Raw genomic sequence first — 26,555 nt, 5'->3', positions numbered from 1 at the left:
CATGGTATTAGATAAGGGATTATGGGCCCTCAAATGGGGTAGAAGAAGTACCCTCGGAGGGTCCATCAAATCCAGAAGAAGGTCCTGAAGTTCAAAGGCATGGGTTTTCAGCTACAAAAAGGGGTTATTAGTACCTAAGGGAAGCTTCTCAAGGGCAACAGAGAGGAGCTATGCATGGTATTAGAGAAGGGATTATGGGCGCTCAAATGGGGTAGGAGAAGTACCTTGGAGGGTCCATCAAATCCAGAAGAAGGTCATGAAGTTCAAAGGCATGAGTTTTCAACTACAAACAAGGGGTTATTAGTACCAAAGGGAGGCTTATCAAGGGCAATAGAGGGGAGCTATGCATAGTATTAGAAAAGGGATTATGAGCCTTCAAATGGGGTAGGAGAAGTACCCTTGGAGGGTCCATCAAATGCAGAAGAAGATCCTGAAGTTCAAAGGCGTGGGTTTCCAGCTAGAAAAAAGGGGTTATTAGTACGTAAGGGGGGCTTCTCAAGGGCAATAGAGGGGAGCTATGCATGGTATTAGAGAAGGGATTATGGGCCCTCAAATGGGGTAGAATAAGTACCCTCGGAGGGTCCATCAAATCCATAAGAAGGTCCTCAAGTTCAATGGCATGGGTTTTCAGCTACAAAAAAAGGGTTATTATTACCTAAGGGAGGCTTCTCAAGGGCAACAGAGGAGAGCTATGCATGGTATTAGAGAAGGGATTATGGGCCCTCAAATGGGGTAGAAGAAGTACCCTCGGAGGGTCCATCAAATCCAGAAGAAGGTCCTCAAGTTCAAAGGCATGGGTTTTCAGCTACAAAAAGGGGTTATTAGTACCTAAGGGAGGCTTCTCAAGGGCAACAGAGGGGAGCTATGCATGGTATTAGAGAAGGGATTTTGGGCCCTCAAATGGGGTAGGAGAAGTACCCTCGGAGGGTCCATCAAATCCAGAAGAAGGTCCTCAAGTTCAAAGGCATGGGTTTTCAGCTACAAAAAGGGGTTATTAGTACCTAAGGGAGGCTTCTCATGGGCAACAGTGGGGAGCTATGCATGGTATTAGAGAAGGGATTATGGGCCCTCAAATGGGGTAGAAGAAGTACCCTCGTAGGGTCCATCAAATCCAGAAGAAGGTCCTTAAGTTCAAAGGCATGGGTTTTCCGCTACAAAAAAGGGGTTATTAGTACCTAAGGGAAGCTTCTCAAGGGCAACAGAGGGGAGCTACGCATGGTATTAGAGAAGGGATTATTGGCGCTCAAATGGGGTAGGAGAAGTACCTTGGAGGGTCCATCAAATCCAGAAGAAGGTCTTGAAGTTCAAAGGCATGGGTTTTCAACTACAAACAAGGGGTTATTAGTACCAAAGGAAGGGTTCTCAAGGGCAATAGAGGGGAGCTATGCATAGTATTAGAAAAGGGATTATGAGCCCTCAAATGGGGTAGGGGAAGTACCCTTGGAGGGACCATCAAATGCAGAAGAAGATCCTGAAGTTCAAAGGCATGGGTTTTCAGCTAGAAAAAAGGGGTTATTAGTACGTAAGGAGAGCTTCTCAAGGGCAAGAGAGGGGAGCTATGCATGGTATTAGAGAAGGGATTATGGGCCCTCAAATGGGGTAGGAGAAGTATCCTTGGAGGGTCCATAAAATCCAGAAGATGGTCCTGAAGTTCAAAGGCATGGGTTTTCAGCTACAAAAAATGGGTTATTAATACGTAAGGGGGGCTTCTCAAGGGCAATAGAGGGGACCTATGGATGGTATTAGAGAAGGGATTATGGGCCCTCAAATGGGGTAGAAGAAGCACCCTCGGAGGGTCCATCAAATCCAGAAGAAGGTCCTCAAGTTCAAAGGCATGGATTTTCGGCTACAAAAAAGGGGTTATTAGTACCTAAGGGAGGCTTCTCAAGAGCAACAGAGGGGAGCTATGCATGGTATTAGAGAAGGGATTATGGGCCCTCAAATGGGGTAGAAGAAGTACCCTCGGAGGGTCCATCAAATCCAGAAGAAGGTCCTCAAGTTCAAAGGCATGGGTTTTCAGCTACAAAAAGGGGTTATTAGTACCTAAGGGAAGCTTCTCAAGGGCAACAGAGAGGAGCTATGCATGGTATTAGAGAAGGGATTATGGGCGCTCAAATGGGGTAGGAGAAGTACCTTGGAGGGTCCATCAAATCCAGAAGAAGGTCATGAAGTTCAAAGGCATGAGTTTTCAACTACAAACAAGGGGTTATTAGTACCAAAGGGAGGCTTATCAAGGGCAATAGAGGGGAGCTATGCATAGTATTAGAAAAGGGATTATGAGCCTTCAAATGGGGTAGGAGAAGTACCCTTGGAGGGTCCATCAAATGCAGAAGAAGATCCTGAAGTTCAAAGGCGTGGGTTTCCAGCTAGAAAAAAGGGGTTATTAGTACGTAAGGGGGGCTTCTCAAGGGCAATAGAGGGGAGCTATGCATGGTATTAGAGAAGGGATTATGGGCCCTCAAATGGGGTAGGAGAATTACCCTTGGAGGGTCCATCAAATCTAGAAGAAAGTCCTGAAGTTCAAAGGCATGTGTTTTCAGCTACAAAAAAGGGGTTATTAGTACGTAAGGGGGGCTTCTCAAGGGCAACAGAGGGGACCTATGGATGGTATTAGAGAAGGGATTATGGGCCCTCAAATGGGGTAGAAGAAGTACCCTTGGAAGGTCCATCAAATCCAGAAGATGGTGCTGAAGTTCAAAGTCATGGGTTTTCAGCTACAAAAAAGGGGTTACTAGTACCTAAGGGGGGCTTCTCAAGGCCAATAGAGGGGACCTATGGATGGTATTAGAGAAGGGATTATGGGCCCTCAAATGGGGTAGGAGAAGTACCCTTGGAGGGTGCAGCAAATCTAAAGATGGTGCTCAACTTCAAAGGCATGGGTTTTCAGCTACAAAGAAGGGGTTATTAGTACCTAAAGGGGGCTTCTCAAGGGCAATAGAGGGGAGCTATGCATGGTATTAGAGAAGGGATTATGGGCCCTCAAAAATTCAATCCCTACACTCTTCAAACTCATGTCTGTCTTCTTTTCGCAAGCACTTTCACATTTAACACCAAAGCTAAATGGGATAGCAAGAGTTTTGAATTACTAATAATAGCAATATCTTATGGAGCACAACCACTCTTTGCGCATTATCATATCACACTGCCACATTTCTCTTAAATAAAATCTTTGCAAATTATTTCTTTCAGATAGTAAAGAAAATAATATGAAAGATAACAAGGGGGTGAAGGCAACGGAGAAAGATATGTGATTGTATAAGAATGCCATCTGGAAACATGTACCCCAACTGTAAGAACGGTGTGTTTGCCACAAATGGTTTATTTTTTCTCTAAATATACACTCAACTCCTATTGTTAAAGCATCAATTTCTTTAATGTTAATCTTTATTTGTTAGTTTCAAGAATTTGTTGCTCAAAATAAATGGATGTTAAGAAAGCTTTTATTAATGGAAAGTTCAAAAGCATAAATGTAGTTCAAAAGCTTTTAGTATGAGAGGTGAGACTACAAACTACATCTACATCTCTACTATGACAGGTGAGAATACAAATTTGTCAATTGACTACAAACTACATCTCTACTTCGTACTCACACCGAAGACAAATCATGAAAAATAAACTGAGACCAAGTAGGGTTTACTGTTTTCCAGGTTTTTTACGTGCTTCACCTTCGTCGAGATCGCCGGAGAGATTGCCTACGGCTCTGTTTGGTTGTCAAAAATCAGGCATCTCATTAGAATTTAGTGGGAATTTTAGATGCCGGCACGTCGTTTGGTTGTGTTTTTCAAACCCGATGGTCAAAACACCCACAACAATGTCAGGATACGGTCGGCCCACGTGGCTCTCCAATGAGAACCAAATGGCAAACCCCCAAAACCGAGTTTCTATATTAGAATTTCAACAGGAATGGCCTTCTCAAACGACAGATGAGGCTCCACGCACTGCTTCATCGCATATCTTCCGCTAAATTCTTGTAACCAAATGGCATTTGGGAATTTAGTTCCAACAAAATCCTAGTAAGCATCCCTACAACCAAACATTACTTCAAAACCCCACCCCCATAAGGTCCTTTCATTGCCATTCTGCACAAATCCCCTTTCACTTCCCCTTCCCGCCGAGATTCACGAACCAAACAGACCCGTAGAGATCGCCGGAGAAGAGGACGGAAAAAAAAAAAAACACAGACGGGAGGAGAGAAGAGGGAAGAGAGAAGAGGGAAGAGAAAGAGAGGGAAACTGAAATGCTTTTTTATTCTTAAAAGTCATATCACCTATTTCTGCCACAAGGGCATTCTCGTCATTGAAAATTTTGAAAACCAAATTTTGACCCCCTTCTGTCATTTTCAGCATACACTTGACCCCTCTGATATTATTTCTTTCATTTGCCCCCCCTCTATCAAATTTTCAATAATTTATATTTTTGAAAATTTGACACAGGGGGGACAAATAAATGACATAATATCACAGGGGTCAAGTGTTTGTTGAAAATCACAGAAGGGGGTCAAAACCCGGTTTACGAAAATTCGAATGACGAGAATGCCCCTCTGGCAGAAACAGAGTGATTTGACTTAGAAAAATAAAAAAAACATTTAAGTTTTCCCTCTTCTCTCTTCCCTCTTCTCTCCTCTCGTCTCTGTTTATTTTTTTTCGTCCTCTCCTCCGGCAATCTCTAAGGCAATCTCTCCGGCGATCTCGACGGCGATCTCGACGAAGGTGAAGCACGTATCAAACCTCGCATTTGAAGGAAACCCTACCTGGTACGTCGTTCGTTCCCTTCCTTTATTCAATCTCTTTTTTTTTTAAAGGAAAATCAGGTTGAGAGAGATGCAAAAGGGAGGGGAATCCTTTTTCAAGTGTTTTTCTATGGCATTTGAGTTCATATAGATGTCAGTTACTGCATTTCCTCCTACAGAGTAGAATAGTTGTAAATGCTTGTAAATGTTGTTTGTTGCTGCTAGGGTTTTCAGTTTTAATTTGTGAAATGGAGAAACATTCTGCTGTTTTTTTATTCTAGGGTTTTATTTTGTACATTAATTTGTGAAATGGAGAGATGGGATTTCATTTCATAAATGCGTATCCACCTACAGAGTAAAATAGAGTTGCATGCTATGGTATTTGTTGATGCTAGGATTTTATTTTTTTACGTTAATTTGTGGAATGGAGAAATGCGATTTCATTTCATGTACATATCACTTACCGCATTTCCACCTACAGAGTAAAATAAATGCAAATGCTCGTCTGCTATTTGTTTATGCTAGGCTTTTATTTTTACAATTTGTGGAGTGGAGAAATGGGATTTCAAAAACACCTTCTTCAATACCATGTACAGCTCCCCTATATTGCCCTTCAAAACCCTCTTTAGGTACTAGTAACCCCACCTCGGTAGCTGAAAACCCATGAGAAGCCCCCCTTAGGTACTAGTAACCCCATTTATGTAGCTAAAAATCCCTAAGTTTGAATTTGAGGACCATCTTCTGGATTCGATGGACCCTCCATGGATTCTTCTTCTACCCCATTTGAGGGCCCATAATCCCTTCTGTAATACCATGCACAGGTCCCCTATATTGCCCATGAGAAGCCCCCCTTAGGTACTAGTAACCTCATTTTTGTAGCTGAAAACCCATGACTTTGAACTTCAGGACCATCTTCTGGATTTATGCTAGGGTTTATTTTTTACGTTAATTTGTGGAATGGAGAAATGCGGTTTCATTTATGTACATATCACTTACCGCATTTCCACATACAGAGTAAAATAAATGCAAATGGTCGTCTGCTATTTGTTTATGCTAGGCTTTTATTTTTACAATTTGTGGAGTGGAGAAATGGGATTTCAAAAACACCTTCTTCAATACCATGTACAGCTCCCCTATATTGCCCTTCAAAACCCTCTTTTGGTACTAGTAACCCCACCTCGGTAGCTGAAAACCCTTTTCTGTGAAGTTGGGGACCATGGTGGGCAGTTGATGGCCCCTCTATGGGGACTTCTTCTACCCCATTTAAGGACTCATAACACCTTCTTCAATACCATGTGGAGCTCCCCTATATTGCCCTTCAAAACCCTCTTTAGGTACTAGTAACCCCACCTCGGTAGCTGAAAATCCTTTTCTGTGAACTTGGGGACCATGGTGGGCAGTTGATGGCCCCTCTATTGGGACTTCTTTTACCCCATTTAAGGACCCATAACACCTTCTTCAATACCATGTGGAGCTCCCCTATATTGCCCTTCAAAACCTTCTTTAGGTACTAGTAACCTCACCTCGGTAGCTGAGAACCCATGAGAAGCCCCCCTTAGGTACTAGTAACCCCATTTATATAGCTAAAAACCCCTGAGTTTGAATTTGAGGACCATCTTCTGGATTCGATGGACCCTCCATGGATTCTTTTTCTACCTCATTTGAAGGCCCATAATCCCTTCTGTAATACCATGCACAGGTCCCCTATATTGCCCATGAGAAGCCCCCCTTAGGTACTAGTAACCCCATTTTTGTAGCTGAAAACCCATGACTTTGAACTTCAGGACCATCTTCTGGATTTATGCTAGGGTTTTATTTTTTACGTTAACTTGTGGAATGGAGAAATGCGATTTCATTTCATGTACATATCACTTACCGCATTTCCACCAACAGAGTAAAATAAATGCAAATGCTCGTCTGCTATTTGTTTATCCTAGGCTTTTATTTTTACAATTTATGGAGTGGAGAAATGGGATTTCAAACACACCTTCTTCAATACCATGTACAGCTCCCCTATATTGCCCTTCAAAACCCTCTTTTGGTACTAGTAACCCCACCTCGGTAGCTGAAAACCCTTTTCTGTGAAGTTGGGGACCATGGTGGGCAGTTGATGGCCCCTCTATGAGGACTTCTTCTACCCCATTTAAGGATCCATAACACCTTCTTCAATACCATGTGGAGCTCCCCTATATTTCCCTTCAAAACCCTCTTTAGATACTAGTAACCCCACCTCTGTAGCTGAAAACCCTTTTCTGTGAACTTGGGGACCATGGTGGGCAGTTGATGGCCCCTCTATTGGGACTTCTTCTACCCCATTTAAGGACCCATAACACCTTCTTCAATACCATGTGGAGCTCCCCTATATTGCCCTTCAAAACCCTCTTTAGGTACTAGTAACCCCACCTCGGTAGCTGAAAACCCATGAGAAGCGCCCCTTAGGTACTAGTAACCCCATTTATGTAGCTGAAAACCCCTGAGTTTGAATTTGAGGACCATCTTCTTAATTCGATGGACTCTCCATGGATTCTTCTTCTACCCCATTTGAGGGCCCATAATCCCTTCTGTAATACCATGCCCAGCTCCCCTATATTGCCCATGAGAAGCCCCCCTTAGGTACTAGTAACCCCATTTTTGTAGCTGAAAACCCATGATTTTGAACTTCAGGACCATCTTCTGGATTTATGATAGGGTTTTATTTTTTACGTTAATTTGTGGAATGGAAAAATGCGATTTCATTTCATGTACATATCACTTACCGCATTTCCACCTACAGAGTAAAATAAATGCAAATGCTCGTCTGCTATTTGTTTATGCTAGGCTTTTATTTTTACAATTTGTGGAGTGGAGAAATGAGATTTCAAAGACACCTTCTTCAATACCTTGTAGAACTCCCCTATATTGCCCTTCAAAACCCTCTTTTGGTACTAGTAACCTCACCTAGGTAGCTGAAAACCCTTTTCTGTGAACTTGGGGACCATGGTGGGCAGTTGATGGCCCCTCTATGGGGACTTCTTCCACCCCATTTAAGGACCCATAACACCTTCTTCAATACCATGTGGAGCTCCCCTATATTGCCCTTCAAAACCCTCTTTAGGTACTAGTAACCCCACATCAGTAGCTGAAAATCCTTTTCTGTGAACTTGGGGACCATGGTGGGCAGTTGATGGCCCTCTATGGGGACTTCTTCTACCCAATTTAAGGACCCATAACACCTTCTTCAATACCATGTACAGCTCCCCTATATTGCCCTAGAGAGTCCTCCTTTACCTACCAGTAACCCAATATAGGTAGCTGGGAACCCTTGAGTGTGAATTTCAAGACCACAGTTTCTAGTTGATAGGCCTTCTTTAATACCATGTGGAGACCCATGTTCATTGTTGAAGCAGTCATGGTTCACTTGTTTTTTCTTCGATTTCATTTATTAAATTATTGGTCCAATGGTGGTCATTGAATTCCAATAGCTAGTGCTTATCTGCTTTCTTTCTCAAAATGTCTGATGCTATGAGTTGTTTTTTTAAAGTCATGTGAGCTAATACTCGCCTGATGCGCATGTGGATCAGAATTTTAACAGACCTCCTAATCTGTTTTGGGGGTTTGTCCTTGTTGTTGTGGTTTGAGAAAATTCATATAGAACACTGATCTTTGCACTTATTGGTCAGCTCTTTTGTTTCTTGTTTGCTTTGCTTGATATCTAAGAAGGCAGACCTTAGAGGTTACAGACACGATACATATTTTCAGCTTAGTATGAGAATTGTAATAATTGTTGGTTTGCTTGCTAGCTTTTCTTCATAATAGTACTGATTGGGAATATAAGTTTATGCTATGGGTTGGATTTTATTGATTTTCTTGGTAATTTCTTTTAGAGATGATGAGGATCATAATTTTAATGATGGTCAATATAACTGAGTTTTTGGGTTATGAATTGATCTCGGTGATTTTGATTTAGTTGTTCATTGCCATACAGTTTTTATCCGGTCAGGAGCCATTGCAAAGCCTTGAAAGATGTTGATGCGAAAGAGTGATAGACGGAAAGTAACAAAGCCTCCAAGAAGGTCAGAAAGGAGTTTAAAAGGGGAAGAGACGAAAATGGGAGCTGTGAAGAAGAGACAAACACATGTAAGTGTGTATGTTGTTAATTGTATCAATCATAGTAAGTTAATTCATTTACCACATATATTTTGGCGATGTAATTTGTTTTGCAGGCTCCATACGTCCAAGGACGATGTTCTCTAGCTTCTTTCAAATCGGCAATGGACAGGATAAAGTTCAAGCCAGTCCATTTTCATGCCATAGAAAAGACTCCTTTTCGACATCTGTTTGGCATGGAGGACATTATCATGCACAAGCCTCTCGTAAGAGCTATCCACGATAAGTGGACTCCTGGCAGTAAGACGTTCATGTTAGGGAGTATAAATGTCCCCTTCCTTCCAAGAGATGTTGCATTGGCATTAGGACTGCCACTTACTGGAGAGAGGATGGAGGTGGTGAGGGTTCTGTCATTCGACAGGACAAAACCCCAACCTAAAGTGCCTGGCTGGCCATTTCCAGAGGCCAACGTGAAGGCATCGGTTATCGAGAATGAGATTACAGCAATAGTTAGAGAACGAAATCAAGCTTCGATAGAGAAGACCCTTAAATATGTTCTCCTGCATCTTTTTGCCTCTGTCCTTTTCACAAAAAGCGCACATCGAGCTGACGAGCTGTTCTGGCCCTACATCGACGACATAGGAAAGATTGGCAAGTATAATTGGGCGATGGCAGTGTATGACTGGCTCGTAGATTACCTAGACAGAGTCAGCAAGGGTGGCAGGTACCTTGGTGGCTGCTCGTTGGTGATTCAGGTAATTTGGACTCATGACGTTTAATATTCTAACTGTGCTGTTTATAGTATGATTAACATGGTGTTTCATATGTATGCTGGTATGGTTATACGAGCATACCACATTTTGGATTCCCACCAATCCAACTGCTCGTCCACGTGTGCTTAAATGGGACTGGAAAGCAAACGAATCAAAGACATATCGATTAGTGGAGCAGAAGCAGATAAAGAAATCGGAGTTGAGATATTAAAAATTTGTTAACGTATATATCAATACTACTATCTTGTTAACTGACTATGTTTTTCAAATATTCAGGTGCTGGTGACATTGAAAGTATATCTGTTAGAGAAGTCACAGTACCTAAAGGATGAGGTAATGCAGTCAAGCAGGACTATGTTGCGTACGTTATTTTATTTTACTTGTTGATATTTAAAATTTGATCATTGGCTGTCATGTTTAAACATTAGGATGTTGAGGAGACAACGGAAGCCGATAAGGAACAGTTGGAGTCCGAGGGGATAGTTTTGGGAGTAGAAAGTGAATTGAAGAAAGAAAGTAGTGAAGATGATTGCAAGCATATAAAAATTTTGGAGAGAGAGAGATATAGTCGATAGACAGTGGCGGATGATTAGAGCAGCATGGGAAGAAATAAGAAAAAGAGAGGAAGATGTTGGAAAAAGAGAGGAAGATGTGGGAAAGATAGAGGAGGAATTGAAAAAAGGAATGGAGCGTATTGTGGACCCCGATCCGAGATAGGCGAGTGAGGGAACTGGGTCCCTACACTACCTCTGGATCATCCACGTGTGAATGGAGAGCTCTGCCAAGGAACTCTCGAAAAGGATGCCACCCTCATAGCATAGCACGAGTGGCGATATAAAAAGAAAGAGATATGTCTTGATCCGGAACCAAGGTTCGAAACCGAGACATACCTAAAATAAACTCAGAGTCGCCATCCATGGATATACCATGGAACCCTAAAATCAAATCCTCTGTGCAATGGATAACCAGAAATATATATGGGTTCGTGCCTGGTTACGAATGGTGAAGGTCTGAGAGCACCCCCAATTCGTCCGAGTGCAAGCACTTGGTCTCTTATGCCATTTTATTAACTCCAAAGAAGTTTGGGTAAAAATCATGTGAAATGGGAACAATCCTCAGGAGTCGTCTAGCTAAGCATGCATTTCCTGAGGATAAAGATAATAAGCACACATAAAATAAAATGAAAGATGTGTCACCTAAGCATAGCTAGGTTTTGAGTGACATGCCTAATGGGTGTCTAAGTTCTGATGTGCAAAACACATGCAAGCTATAGCTAAAGGTATAGGATCAGTACAAGAAAGTAAGAAAACGCATCAAAACATACAATGACTACACAACAAATCCTAAGACTCTAAATGATTAGCCCGAGTCTTCAGATGGTCTAGTATTCATCCAAAGAAGCCTACGTATCCCCGCCTCCACGAGAATCAAGGCAATGTAGTTCTTCGCGCCTATTCTAAGCTATGATCCTAAGACACCTAGCCTCTATCCTAGACTCGATCTAAAAGACCGGACCAGTTATTAAAGTTTCTTGTACGATTATTTAAATTCCAGTGAATTGTGGATTTTAGGACACCCTATATGCCCTAACTAAATGCAGATTAGCCCTAAGCTAATGCAGGTGGTTCCTACAACCTATGTGTAACTAGGCTGCGTTTCCTAAGAAAAACAAAAGGTGAACTAACGTATCCTATTCTAGTCATCAGTCGGCGATGTGGATCGCCAGCTGACCGGACGGAGGCGCTCCTATAACTCTAGGACAAACCCCTAACTCTAAAAATAAGCATACAACAAACAAAACAAACAAACAACCTATCAAAAGAAACTCCTAACTCTGAAACTCTCTATCTAGGAGAAACTCCTAACTCTAGAGGAAGATCTTTTGAAAACAAGGTTTTAAAGGTTGCTTATTCAAAAGATTTCAAAAAAAAAATGCTATTTACAAAAGTTTGGCTGGACTTGGGATATAAATCCCAAGCTGCACTACGTACCTCGGAAGAGGATCAAGCCAACGTAGTTCGAAACGAACTCTCCTAACTAAAACCTAACACTTCAAATGATCTAACGGTTTTAATGTTTTTCAAATGTTTTTGATATTTTTTAAAGTTTTCAAATGTTTTTGAATTTCAAATTTCTAATGTTTTTGGATTTTAAAGCTTTTCCAATGCTCTGAACCTTTAAATGTTTTCAATCTTAAAGGGAACACGCAAGTAACACCACAAACTAGGGCAAAGCCCTAAATCTAAAGGGGAAACCCCAAATAAGCAACTAACGTCTCAAAGAGACAAACCACAACAAGAAAGATAGCGCCCCAAGAACAGAGAAAACAATCTAAGATCCCAAGCAGGGAAGGCTCTAATAAGACTGAGTTAGTCTTGAATGGAAATACTCCTAACTAATGACACCAGGGAGGGAGTACAAATGAGTCGGAGACTCTCTAATAATACTACCAAGTCAAAGACTCGCTCTAAAAGAGGAGGACACTCTAACATGAGGCTAGGTAAGCCTCCTAAAGGGAAAACTCTCTATATGAGACAAGGCTTGTCTCCGAGACACAAAAGACATAAACAAGGATTCTGATGAGACTGGGCAAGTCTCCTATATACAAAGGAGGGCTCAAAGTATCCCTATCATCGCCTTTGCAATGAGAAGGGTTCTAATATCTAAAAGGCGTCTAAAAGACTAGGCAAGTATACTATACAAAGGAGGGGTATGCTACTTGGACTGAGCAAGTCCCCTAAGGATGGGCTTGGGCTAGCGCCTTCATTGCCCGAAACAAATCCTCAAGATTTCAACCACAACACCTTTTCTTCTTCCGACAAATGCGCCATCAAATTACAACCTCAAACCCACTACACTAAATTGCTCCCTTCTTATTCTGTTTTGTTCAGAAACAGAAGTAGAGCCAAACAGACCTCAAATTCATCCAAGGGATATATCCAAAAATGAAATTAAGCATGCCCAAAATGTTATGGATACCCATGGCATTGAATTAGCAATACAATGAACATCACTTGATGTACAGATTCAAAATCTCCAATAAAATGATTTGGTAACTCTCAATCACTTGGTACTCAATAAGAATCATTAGATTAAGCCTTTACCAGGTAGACGTAATAAAGGTTTCTAAGCAGGCACGCGCGAGATTTCGGATAAAACTGATTTTCTGAGCCCAAAATTACTTGGTAGCAAGATAAAAAAAATATGACGAAAAAATACTTCAATGAGCGATTTGCATAGATAAGCATAAAGAAAATCATCTAACGAGCAAGAACTCACTAACCAAATGCCATACAAAAATTTGCAGACTCGATAGAAAATTTTGACTAATCCAGAAAATCCATACAAGAAAAATGAAAATCTTCCTTTGTATCTATTTTACCAAATAGTATGACAATATACCATCAAATGGAAGTCAGAATTAGAGATTCTACCCTATACTAATCAGTCACTAAAATAAACTAAGGAAAATGATCAAAAGCATTACCCGAGTCGGTTGAAATTGCAATGGTCAGGTGCTCTTCGGATCTTTGGTGCCGACACAGGAAACGATGGAAGAGAGGTCATCAACAAAGCTCGAACGTAGATAGATCGGACATGAAGGACAAGATCAGCAACTGATCTAATGGTGATTGAAGAACGAAAACGGTGCGAGATGATCAGAAATGGTGGATCTCGTCAGAAAATGCAGAAAAATGCCGGAACTCTACTCCTCTCGAATTTCTCAGATCTCCTTTCTCAGCTCTTTTATGAATTCTTCCTCAAAACTCAAAAAAAAAAAATCAGAGATCACTTCTCCTTCTTCGGTGCCTCTACCATATCTCAAATCTAAGCAACAAATTTGGGTCCAGTACAACCCATAGTAGTCCCCAAACCTCCATTGAGCTTTAACACAAGAAGCTTGTCAAGAAGTTTCTTAGTTTCGGTCAGATCCTCAGGAGGAGTCGCTAAGCTTTCATAAGGAACAACAACTTCATCTGTCGGAGTCTTAATCTTACTCCATTCGATCTGTTGCGCTTCTCCACTGAGATAACGAGATACGAGATTTACGAAACCAGATTTCTCATTTTCGCTGATCTGATTCAGGCCAGAGACGGAAGATCGGAGCTTTGAGATTTTTTCGGTATCGTGAGGATTTGCTGTTACGGTCGCCGTTAGAGACTGAGATCGAAGCTTTGAGCAGAGTGAAAGAAAAATAAGTTCACTGGGTTGGGATTTGGGGATTTCTCACCGGAGAATATGGTAGCCGGATGAGATGATAGACGGAGGTGGGTTTCAATGGAGGTGGTGGCTGTGATGGATGGCGGAAATGGAAGAAGGTGAAGATGGTAGTGGTGGTGGTGATCGGTGTATGGCCGGTCGGAGATGGGTTTGGAGATTTTAAAAGAAAAATAATGGGGGTTTCAAGGGAAATGGAGGTTTAGTGAAGATGGGAACATGGTGGCTGAAATGGGGAAGAAGGTGGTGGATGGCGGTTCAAGGTGTGGCCGGGTTTAATGGAGGTTGGCCGGCCGGAGAAGAAGAACGGCCAAAATCCCTCCCTTTCTCTCTCTGCTTTCTCCGCTTTCTCCCTCCGGAAAAAAAAACGAAAAATCCCCTTCTTAATTTCTGAAAATCTCAGATCTAGATCTGAGATTTTCTCTCAAAGTCTCAGATCCAGATCTGAGATTTTTTTGCTGTTTTTCAAAATCGCCTTCTTCTCTCCTCTCTCTCCGAATTTCAACGAAAATCAACGAAAATGAATTCTCACCCTTTTTACAAAAATTGATATATTTGCCTTCCCTTTTTCCGTGGACAACCTCAACTTGACTAATCCATCCCCCTTCCGGATTCGCATCACACTCATTGCTTCGGTTTGCTGGCTAAGTTAATGAGCTCGGATCTCGACGAAATTTTGTGAGGATCTGGACGGGACCATAATCTATGCTGGGGTTAAATTTGGGGCACCCATTCACTCTTTGGACAGGGTTTTGCACAATCAACACGAACTTGGGTCCAGTCAAAATGGGGTGTCTACACGTATGCAGAGAACAAATGAAGGGACAGGGGGAAGAATGGAGGGGGTTGAGGAGGAGAGGAAGGGCGAAAATGCATCTCAAGGTGCACGATTATCTTCGCAGCTGTGCGAGGATTGGACGGATTTAGCTGACCTTGGATGTGACATGGATGCAGCCGCCACCCTAATAGATGTATCGTCTCAGTACCCCAAGTCACATGAAGAAAGATTCGGCACCACACACGGGGTGATCGTTAAACCTTTGCAACGATTGTTCGAAATGGAGGTGAGGAAGGAAGTGGCACCATCTACTAAAGTTGAGCTGAAAGTGGTGCTGGATTCCGAATTAGGGAGCATTGTAAGGGGTGTGAAGATGGATGGAAGGAGTAGGAAACCTAAGAGAGCCAGAAAAAGCCCCATCAGGGAAGACCCGAAAGAGAAGGCAGAAGGAAGGGAAGGAAGAGGGGGAGGACCCCAACATACCTAAACCACCCCCCAAGAAGAAACGGGATGACGGGAAGTTGCCTAAGGGAAGGAGAACAGCTCTGATAGAGAGACTCCTAAAGCATGAGAAAAGGCAAGTAGATGTGAATTATATTAGACCATGATTTAAGGTGATCATAAATGAAAATTATTAACTAACAATTTAATACAATTCTGCAGTGATATTCTCATGGAAAAGGATGATGTACACGTAATAGCCGAAGACCTACAACATCTTTGGAATGTCAGACAATACCTGACTGGCACTGTAAGTGTCATTTTTTAACAATAAAATCTACATTACCTCACATCTCACATTTACTTCTCTTCCTTGAAGATCGTGGATATATATGGGAAGCACGTACAGTCCTGTAACGAGGATGGGTTAGCAGATCCTAGGGGCGGAATTGTCTTCGTTCCTTCGGTGGTACATGTAAGTGGAATTTCTATCATCCCAAATTTCAGTTTACATAAGATTATATCTGTAGTATCCCATTGAATTTCTTTTTTTTAGGGAACTCTTACTGCAGTGGGGAGCGAAGTGACTGAGGAGCTGAGGGTAGAAAAGTGGAAGACGGCGAAGGACGCTCTCCACGGTAGACTTATAGAGCACCAGCTAGAAGCAATACAAATGGTACTATTACCATTATGTCAAGACAGCCACTGGGTTCTTCTCATTGTCGATATGGTCACCAAAATGTTCCATGAATGCAATTCGTGTAAAGGAATGGAGTTCCAGGAACGAGCAGGATTGACCGTAAGTGGGTTAGCATCTTCAATGTTTTCCTACTTATAAATCTATATGTATAACACTTATGTTTCCTAAACCTGTCAATGTTAACCACTTGCAAGTAGCGTTGTTGAAGGAGTACTTCAAGGAAAGGGGCTGTGATATAGACCATTTTCAATATGCTCAGATGGACAATTTCCCACAACAGGCCAATGGGTCAGTATATTTAAATGTTTATTTTTTTAGGGTATGAATTTGATTCGCTCAATACAACCGTTGTTATGCAGGTTCGACTGTGGTTTGTTCGTGCTTAAAGCAATCGACCATCTGTATGCAAATGATCCATTCACTTTCAGCAAGTCTGACATTCCCGCTTATCGGCTGCAGCTGTGCGAAAGATTCTTGCGCGGAGAGTTCAGGGACTGTGGCGATTTTCTTAAGGGGGATATATGAGTGAAAAATGAAGAAGAGCTCTTGAAGTTCTCATGGATGTTGTAAAGAGGGTGGCCATTGATGGTCTTTGCTGTGAAGTTTTGTGTCTATTTTTCATGGATGTCCGCACGGCAGCCCAAGCGTTTGGAACTCACGACATGTATAGGTTTGTTGCAGCAAGTCTACGACATCATGATGATCACGGGACCTTACTTCAAATTCGTGCACACCTACTCGATAAGCATCATATCGGCGACCCTGTTCCCTGGCCAGACCCAAATGTTTTTCTGCATAATGCGTGCACTTTGTTTCCCATTCATGGCCCATCGCTTGACGTTTCTATATGTATTCGGAGCTCTTAAAACGAGTCAGCTCCACCGCAGCTGCAATCGGCAATTTTCTGGCATCCTTTAGCACTGCATTGTAACACTCCGATCTATTGGTGGTCAACACATCATATCTATCCCCCTTGAAGTAGAAACTAGCCCAGTTTTCCTTGGGAATAGCGGCTATCCAGTTGTGTGCATTTTCACTCCTCGCCTTAATTTTTTCCATTGTGTCTATGAAAACACTCTCTCAAAGCCCTAGCAGCTTTCCAGAACAATTTATTAAGTAAAGGGTCTTTGAAGTCGGTGTACAAATTGGCGGCGAGGTGACGCATGCAGTAGCTATGGTTTACAATAGGCATTACTTTAGCCACTGCTTGCATCAACCCCTTTTGTCGATCGGAGCATAGGGTCAATGCGCCTATCCCCTCCGGCAATACGTGCCGCTTCACCAAATAGAGGAACCAGCACCAGCTATCTTCGTTCTCAGTCTCGACAACTCCAAAAGCTAATGGAACTAATCTGTTGTTCCCGTCTACCCCAACTGCGATAAGTAAGATTCCAAGATACTTTCCACGTAGATGCGTCTCATCGACCAAAACTATCGATCTGAGTGTTCGCTGGAAAGAACGTATGCTGGGACCAAATGCCCAGAATAAGCGAGCAAATTTATCATCTCCCCCTGGACGTAGATCTCTCGCTCGAAAAACACGCATGTAGGTGCCCGGGTTTGTTCTCATCATCTCAACTATCAGTGTAGGCAGCAAGCGGTACGAGTCCTCCACATTTCCACACTTTATTTTAAGGATGATGTTCATCGCAAGGTGTGCTCTACGGTAAGTCATGGTTATACCCCAGTTGTAACGCCCCGGATTTTTGGAAATACCAACTCGGTGCGTAGAAGAATATTTCATCATCTTTTTCAAAAAATTTCATTATTCCCAAGATCTCAAATACAACAACTACGTTTAGAGGGCTTACAGAAATTAGGTCTAACTTATTACATCTTAATTCAAGACATAGTTGATACATATTTAAAACATATTTGTCCTTTAGAACAGTTCTGGATTCAACTCTAGCATTCCTCATCTTTCATCTATACTTCACCTGGGGGTTGGAACAATAAAACAAGGAAAAAGGGGTGAGCTCAAATAGCCCAGTAGGGTATAAACAACAAGTGATGTAGAATTGTCAAGCTCATAAGAACATGATATTTTGCAGATAGGACATCTCACATTATAAACACAACATACTTTCCAAACGTATAGTAAAAACTTACAGAACTTGATATCAAGAATTATATATAGACTTCATTAAGCATAGATGCTTTCATTCATAGCCATATCTCGGCCCATTCATAGCCATACCTCGGCTCATAATCCTCTAGATTTACACTCTCTAGAGTCGTCTTTACCCACCTGCACATGGAGGACTATAACGCGTCCACCCGTCATCATATCATAACTCAGTCCATATTCAGAATTAGGGTATCACAATATAAACCCTAAACATAAACATATCTCATGAAAACAAGTTTCGAGGATACAAAATAGAATTATAGCTTTATCAGTAAAATCATTTATCTGAAAGGAATGGGGTCTGAAAGAAAGGATCCCCCTTGGATTCTCATCAGTTGTGGATCTTAGAAGGATAGAAACTCTTATAGCAATTGCGTATAAAGAGAATCAAAGAATATGAAATATTCACATCCAGTATATCAAAAGAGAATCAATGGAGAAAACTCTTACATATATCAAAAGAAAATCAATGGACGAAAACCCTTACATATAGCTTTCTGATCACAGGTTTGTTTGAGCTTACACCTTGGAGTGGATAACCTGTAAATATATTCTAATTTTATCAAATTCATGTTTTAAGACAGTGTCCTTTCTGTCCAGGTAATGTCCATCTATGTCCAAAATAATGTTCCCTGTGTTCAGTGTTCTTTCTATTAAATTTTTAAAATCATAGGGCCCAGCATGCACTATTCATATGGACCCCACATGTTACTATTCATGTGGACCCCACATGTTACTACTCATGTGGACCCCATATGTTACTATTCATGTGGACCCCACATGTTACTACTCATGTGGACCCCATATGTTACTATTCATGTGGACCCCACATGTTACTATTGCTGTGGACCCCACATGTTACTATTCATGTGGACCCCACAGGTTACTATGCTCAGCAGTTCAATATTCTTTGGTTTAGTTTATTTCTTGGCTACTATTGTCAGCAGTTCGCCTTTCTTTGATTAAAGTTTAATTTACGGTTACTATGCTAGCATTTCACCGTTCAAATAAGATAGGCTACTATGCTCAGCAGTTCGCCTTTCTTTGATTAAAGTTTACTTTACGGTTACTATGCTAGCATTTCACCGTTCAAATAAGATGATAAAACTTGCATAATCTATAGCGAGTTATCGCCTCTTATGAATGCTTTATCCTAATATTTACATAGGTGGTAGAACCAACCATATTACCCATAATAAATACTTTAACTATCTATATGAAAGACTTACCTTGGTAGTGATGAAGTGGATTTCCTTTTCCTTCTCTTCTCTCTCTTTTTTCCTCTCTCTCTTACTCTTTCTTCTCTGAATTTTTAGCTCTACTAGGGTTTGTCGAAATAACAAAATGAGAGCCGCTATTTATAGATACTACATTATTAAATTCACAACTACCCTCTTAAATGCTTCTCTTAAATGCTTTTAAAAATATAGGAATAGTAAAGGTATAAATAAATGAATAGTAAAGGCTGCTTGAATAGTAACAGGATTATTAATATTATTTAATTATTATTTTCATCGGTGAAGCGCACCTACTCATTAATGATAGTGGTTGTGGAGTGACCCGCTTAACCAATGAGTTAATGAAAGTGGTTGCGGTGTGTCCTTCTGGTAGTGGTTCCCACTAGTGATGAGTCCCGCTGGCGTTGGGTCCCGCTATTTGTGGGTCCTGCTTGTTGTGGGTCCCACTTGTGGTAGGACCCGCTTGTGTGGGGCCCGCTGATGTGAGACCCACTGTTGGTGGGACCCGCTTGTGAATAGTACTCGGTGGGTCCTACTGTGAATAGTAATTTTGAATAGTTTATCTCAATAGTGAACTTGCATAGTATTTCTGCATAGTAATCTTACGTAGTATTTCTGCATAGTAATCTTGCATAGTGACTATTGGTAATTTTTAATATGTGTAAGTATCTACTCATTTTTAGTTGACATCTGGGACGGTGGTTTAGTGGTAGGAAGCCGTTCAATCCTCGCTCAGCGTTGAGTTCGAATCGCGTACGCCCCATTATGCCAGATGTCCTCATGCCCGATTAACTCGGGGAAAAATGAGTAATGGCCGATGATTACCCACCTATGAGGCCATTTTTATTTATTTGTATATATATATACATATATTTTACCGGTTATTACATCAGTGCGACTTGATGTACTGTCTTATGATCCTTGTCCCGACATCTTCTGGACGATCAAATAGGGGTAAGCATGTCTCGGCAACCCATGGTGATGTAGCTAGATGATTATCATTGCCCTTTAAGTGAGATGTACACGTATGGTCGCTGACAAACTTCTTCACTAGCACATAAGTCATACGGTTAATGCCTGATATACGCCACTTGCAACCTGGTTCCTTGCATACAACGGCATACTTCTTGGGAGTTGACCGTGACTTCTTGAACATGAATCGCTGCCGAATTGCATACTCCTTAACGGCCTTCTTGAACTGCTTCATATTTGGATACATAGCCCCAACAGTTAACTCATCGAACTGAAGATTATCTGCATCTACCTCATCAGCCCCAACATACATGTCGTCTACTTCGACTGCCCGACATGTGCCACCAGGTAGAAATGGCCGACCATTGTCGGTAGGGGGGAGCCACTTCTGTTGGCCTAAGGCTTTCACCAGAATCTTCGTCGTGATTTTCATTTCCATTATCATTTTCAGGATCATGGGCGGCCTCATCACCCTGCTCATCCTGAACCTCAGCCACAACCTCAGCCTCGTCATCATCCACATCATCATCCTCTGCAGGATCATCATCATTGTCATCTTCAGTTCTAAATTCTTCCAAATCACAACCGAAGACATGAAAATCATCCTCGAAAATATTAATATGCTCCAACGGCACATCTGCATCCTTCCCGGGGACAATGATATCTTCGGAGATATGGTTCCCATACATATCGTCCGAGAAGTTTTCATTTAGGTCAACTCGAACCCTACACAGTTCAACAATATAAAATCAGGATAGTAGATTTAGTACTTGAATATAAATAAAATTATACAAGACATACCTTGAACTAAATTGTGCTGAGTCACCTCCTATGCTTGTATTACCCAATTCTGTTTCATATTCTCTTTGTAAGTCTACTTCAAAACGAGAGTCGGGAGTGACAGTTACTCGTTCCGATGGATATCTTAGGTGTGGAATCGGTGGAACGGAAGTAGGAGGTATGCATGCATTATTAGAGGGATTTTGAGAGGGAATCGGTGGTACAGAAGTCAAAGGTATGGGCAGGTTATGAGAGGGACTTCGCGGTGAAAAGGAAGTAGAAGGTATGACATTGTTTAGGCCATTGTCAATTTTTGTTATGTATAGCATCACAGAGTTGAAAGTATCTTTCTCAAGCACCTTAACCAACATTTGGAAGATATCATCGCTATCGACGTCGATTAGAGTGCTTATATATGGATCAACAACATATCGACATTTGATGGATAGTGACACCCGTCCTACAATACTCCCAATTCGACTGTGGATTAGAGCCTCCAATTCTTTAAGATTCATTCGGGAACTTACCAATAAGAATTTCTTACTCCCACCAACATATTCTCAATTAACTTCATCCTTCAGTATGCCATCATAGTGTAACAGTACAGAAACCATTGTGCGTGCCACTTTATGAAGACCTGCAAAGGGCCAACAAGATATCATAAGAACCACTACGTAAAGGGGGCTTCTTAAGGTGAATAAGTAGAGGCCGGCTTAACTAAAACCTTCGGAGGCACATGTTGAGGAGGTGAACCAGACAACTTTGGTTTTGAAAGAACAAAATATGAGCTTCCTGATTGAGAACTTGTCTGCAAAAGGAGTACATGATATGGTTAAGACTTAAACATGACAAGAAGATGATAACATTTTTATTTAGAGTACATTTAATACCTGTAGACACCCCATTTTGACCGTACCCTGATCCCCCTGTTTTCTGTTTGACCCCCCCTGCTAGCATGAAAAATTATTGAAACTCACTAAGGGGGGCTGTCTTGGAAGAAAAGGGGGCAAGAAAATATTGTTTTCCATATAAAAAAAAAACCATCGACTAGGGTTAGAGAGGCAGCACAAAATCGCAAGAGAGGGTGGAGAAAGGGGATTTGCGGCCGCCGATCATCATCCCCACCTCCGGCCAGCCATCTCCCTCTTCTTTCTTCTTCTTCTTCATTTCATCCACCACCACTACCCTCCACCCACCACCTCCATCTCTCCTTCACCTTACCCACCACCGGCGAAAACCATTAAAACCCATCACAGAGAGAAAAAGATCGCAGAGAGAAAGAGAGAAGGGGAGGAGCCGTCACCTCCACGGCCTTATCTCCACCCCGTCAACCACCCACCTCCATTGATTCCGGCAATCTTGCCGGAATCCTACCTACCTTCGTCAGCCAGCACCGCCGCCATCTACATCGGAATCCGGCACCGCCACCATCCACAACCCCCTTCTTCATCTCCACCGGAGCTTCACCACCTACACCACCATCGTACCGCCTCTGCAATCCCCCCTAAACCCTCAGCCACCATCTCCTTCCACTATCACTAAACCCAAACCCATTTCTATCCATCAAAAAAAAAAAAAAGAAGAAGAGGAAAACGCAGAGAGGGAGAGAAGAAGCAAAAACCACTCCGGCCGTGCCACCTCCAGCCACCGACCCAAACCCACTCCTTCCATCTCCTTTTCCCCCAATCCGAAACCCATTCCTGCCGGCTCCCCACCTCCGCCATGGCCACCCACCTCCTCCATCTTCTTCTCCACCGGAGCTTCTCCACCCCAGCCCTAGACCTCAACCATCAAACCCTCTTCTCATTTCACCATCCCCACCCGAGCACCATTGGCTCAATCATCCATGAAACCACTTCTCTGCAAATCCCTCTCCCTCCTCAAGCAATCTCACGCTCGGCTGTCAAAAACACCCTCTCCAAACTCCCCCAATCTCAGCCTCACCACCAAATTAGTGTTCTCTTATGGAAAATTAGGCGATTTGAGCTCGGCTCTTTTAGCTTATGGTTCCTATCCTCAAAACCCAGAGACATATACATGAAAAATGGCAAAATTAAGAGTGCTCGCCGGCTGTTCGATGGAATGACTGAAAGAGATGTTGTCACTTGGAACGCGCTTCTTACAGGCTATTCACGGAATGGAACGCCAGAAGAGGCGCTGAGAGTGTACAACCAGATTTGCAAAGCGGGTGTGGAAGTTGACTTTGTTGCAGTTGCATCCGTGATCGCAGTGTGCTCGCAGTTGCGGTTCCTTCATCAAGCATTGCCAAAAGAGGAGAGTCCCTTGAAGCTGATCTGGAAGCCAAGGATCCCACCTCAGGAATCTCAGTTTGTTAAATACCAAGGACCATATCATTTCTAAGGTAATTTTCTCATCACCCTGTTAATTCCCTTTCTTTTAATCGAGTTGTTTGATTTTCCAAAACCAATGCTATTGTTTCATTGTATGCTAATTTTGGTTTTGAACTTCAAATTCTACATTTTGGATTTTGTCACTGATGTTTTGATCGAGGAAATACATTTCAATAGCAAGGATCTTGCTAAAAATTAATGAAAATCATGCCCGTCTTGCTAGTCTCTGGTTTTATATTGCTTTGCCATTTTTTTTGCTTCAATTTCTCAGCACAACCAGATGTCAAGTAAGTCTGGGAATTCAGGGGACTGGTTATGCCCCTAATCCAAATTCCTAAATCCCATAGATGATAAGGAGAATCCCTTTGTCTGTTTCTTTGAGAGGTGATATTACCATAGTCATGTTTTATTCGACTACACTTTTTCAGCTTGCAAGAAATTTTAGGGAAGGGCAAGGACTACTTGGCACCCCTTTACCCTTCTCGTCCTTCTCATACTTGAATTTCTCGTGAGGTTTAGAGATTCCTTTTTTTTCTAGAAGGTTCAGAGATTCCATCTTCTTTAGGGTCATTTCTGTTTATAGTGTTTAGGGGTTCTCCCTTTCTCGGATCATTCTTCGCATGTCCCTCGGAATCACTTTCGAAGTTTACGATTCCATCGATTTTGGGAACACTTCTTTTGGGTTTGGCGATGACGGAATGTTTCTTGAGCCACCCCTTTGCCCTTCGTGTCCATTTTCCTATCTCATCATTTTCTACGGGGCTTAGAGGTTTCCCCTTCTTCAAGATCATTACTTCTTACAGGCTTACAGGGTTTGAGGGGTTTCCTTTCTTTTCGGGATTGTTCTTTGCGCATTCCTTTGGATCATTTTTGAGTTTCGGGATCCCATCGATTTTGGGGGCTCTTCTCATCTTTCTCTTGGGTTTGGCGACGATGGAACATTTCTTGAGCCAACCTCTTCCCTTCCTGCCTTAGAGTTTTCGCAGGTTAAGGGATTCTCTCCTCTTAGAGTGTTTAGCCAGTTAGAACCCTTCTCAAGGCAATGATAAGGTTACTTGGAGCCCGTCTTTGTGTTTTGTGGCTCGCAGTGTTTTCGCACTTGAATCTACTACATAAGTTGATACCCTTGTTACGCACTAAATTTTTTACAAATTGGGAATATTATTGAATATATTGAAGATTTAACACTCTTCTTATCTTAAGCATTGAGTTAGGTTCTGAAGGCAATAATGAATGGACTGTTCAGGTGAGACTATCTTGAGGCCTATCATACTTGTATTTATTTAAATAAATTGTTTAAGTGGAGAAGGAAATCAGATGACTACTCTATTCGATGTTATCGACATGAGTACTGTCTGATTTCAAGGCGGTTTGTAGAAATATTATATGTGTATTGAAATCAGATGATTACTTTGGCATCATCTGATTTCGTTGGAGTCCTCGTATTGGGGTTTGTGGTTGGCTTTGAAGTGTTTAATATCATTTTTTTTACTTCATTAGGCTACCCAGCGGCTGGTCTAGGCTAATTAATGTTGTTTACCATTTTATGATTGATATTCTTACAGATTGTGCACTCTTTAGTTGTAAATCATACTTTGCGGATATTTGTTTTGTTTTTATAATAATTGATTGGAAATTTGAGATTATCTGGTATCCTTTTTCCTCTCTCTTTGGATAGACTAGCACAGTCTTTTAGATTTTTGTTAGATTTCTTTAGATACTATTACCGGTACTAGGAGACATACTCTGTCTCGTTAGGCAATCCTCCTTTGGAGGCAAGCCTCTTTTTTTTAGTTTAACCTCAGGGAGGTTGCTTTGATTTTGATAAATGGTGTACCTATAGGAGGCATGCCTTGCCTCATTTAGAGAGCCTTTGAATCATTCGTTTGTGTGGTGATATTATCGGGGGAGTCTTTGACTCATTTGATCTTTATTGACGTTATTAGGGCGTCATCTGTCTTGGCTTTGTAAGTAATTAGCCTTTAGAAGGCCTGCTTGGCCTCATTTGTAGAATCCTCTCAATTAGTTGTCTTAGCCTTGCTTACCCCTTGCAAGGGCAATGATAAGGTTACTTGGAGCCCATCTTTGTGTGTGTTTAGGAGACCCGCTCGGTCTCATTCTCTCGTTAGTCCTCCTCTCTGTGCGTCGTTTGGTTTTGGGAGAACACCCTACTCGGCTTGGCAGCATACCCCTACCCTTATGGGTATTGGGTTGCACATTTGTTGCACCCTAGGGCTAGGTAGCTGTCCGGCCCGGCTGGGTGTTTTACCTCTGCCAAATGTGCAAATTCGTGTTTCCTTTTCTTTTAGAGAGTCTTTGACTCATCTATTCTTTAGTTGGTATTAGTGGAGTCTTTGACTCGTGTTCCTTTTCTTTTAGGGAGTCTTTGATTCATTTATCCTTTAGTTGGTATTAGTGGAGTCTTTGACTCGTGTTTCATTCTCTTTTAGAGAGTCTTTGACTCGTCTGTTCTTTAGTTGGTGTTATTGGAGTCTTTGACTCATGTTTCCTTTTCTTTTAGAGTCTTTGACTCATTCGTCCTTTGGATGATTTTGCTGGAGAGTCCTTGACTCGCTCGTCCTTTAGATAGTGTTATTAGAGAGTCTTTGACTCATTTGTCCTTTTAGGAGTGTTATTAGAGAATCTTTGATTCGTTTGCCTTTGCTTTTGATAGTGTTATTTGTTTAGGGGTTTCCCCTATTTGCCCTAGGGTTTAGCCCTAGGGTTTTGCTTTGTATATTCCCTTAGGTCTTTGACCAAAAGGGTGAAAACTCTTTAAAAACTTCAAGAACATTGAAAAAAGTTTAAAATCCAAAAAAACATTAAATATTTTAAAACTCAAAAACATTAGAAATTAAATCAAAAACATTTGAAAAACCTTAAAAAGCCTAAAGTGTTGAGTGTTTTAAAAATAGTCATTAGGAGAGTTCGTTTCGAACTACGTTGGCTTGATCCTCTTCCACGAGGTACGTAGTGCAGCTTAGGATCCATATCCCAAGTCCAGCCAAACTTTGTAAATAAATGTTTTACCCCTTTTTCTTCAAAACCTTGTTTTCAACAAGATCTTCCTCTAGAGTTAGGACCTTGTCTTAGATGGAGGGTTTTAGAGTTAGGGTTTGTCTTTGATTTGTTGTGTGCTTGTTGTGTGTTTGTATTAGAGTTAGGAGTTTGTCCTAGCTAGGAGCGCCTCCGTCCGGTCAGTTGGCGATTCACATCGCCGACTGATGACTAGGTCTAGGATGCGTTAGTGATCCCATTATTTTCCTTAGGATGCACAGCCTAGTTACACATAGGTTGTAGGAACCACCTGCATTAGCTTAGGGCTAACTAGCATTTAGTTAGGGCATATAGGGTGTCCTAA

General features: G+C 41.8%; 2 protein-coding genes across 2 annotated transcripts; one reads left to right on the top strand and one right to left on the bottom strand.

The window, feature by feature from the left end:
- Positions 1–15,151: 15,151 nt before the first annotated feature.
- LOC143891335 (ubiquitin-like-specific protease 1A) lies at positions 15,152–16,250 on the top strand. The gene is made up of 6 exons (XM_077395929.1): positions 15,152–15,165; positions 15,248–15,335; positions 15,405–15,500; positions 15,582–15,824; positions 15,934–16,013; positions 16,085–16,250. The coding sequence occupies exons 1-6, from the start codon at positions 15,152–15,154 to the stop codon at positions 16,248–16,250; spliced, it is 687 nt and encodes a 228-aa protein (XP_077252044.1).
- Positions 16,251–16,770: 520 nt separating this feature from the next.
- LOC143891334 (putative protein FAR1-RELATED SEQUENCE 10) lies at positions 16,771–17,400 on the bottom strand. Its single transcript, XM_077395928.1, has one exon. The coding sequence runs from the start codon at positions 17,398–17,400 to the stop codon at positions 16,771–16,773; it is 630 nt and encodes a 209-aa protein (XP_077252043.1).
- Between the last annotated feature and the right edge of the window lie 9,155 nt (positions 17,401–26,555).

The sequence above is a fragment of the Tasmannia lanceolata genome, unplaced genomic scaffold, assembly GCF_043159265.1.
Source record: "Tasmannia lanceolata isolate RefF3 unplaced genomic scaffold, GAP_Taslan_0.1 ptg000013l, whole genome shotgun sequence".
Lineage (NCBI taxonomy): Eukaryota > Viridiplantae > Streptophyta > Magnoliopsida > Canellales > Winteraceae > Tasmannia > Tasmannia lanceolata.
This window is presented reverse-complemented; position numbering and strand designations above follow the sequence as displayed.

Bases quoted from the DNA above. Each gene is read 5' to 3' on its own strand.
- LOC143891334 (XM_077395928.1), bottom strand. From the start codon at position 17,400: ATGACTTACCGTAGAGCACACCTTGCGATGAACATCATCCTTAAAATA.
- LOC143891335 (XM_077395929.1), top strand. The intron at 15,501-15,581 runs GTAAGTGGAATT...TCTTTTTTTTAG, and splicing joins TCGTTCCTTCGGTGGTACAT to GGAACTCTTACTGCAGTGGG. The intron at 15,825-15,933 runs GTAAGTGGGTTA...GCGTTGTTGAAG, and splicing joins AGGAACGAGCAGGATTGACC to GAGTACTTCAAGGAAAGGGG.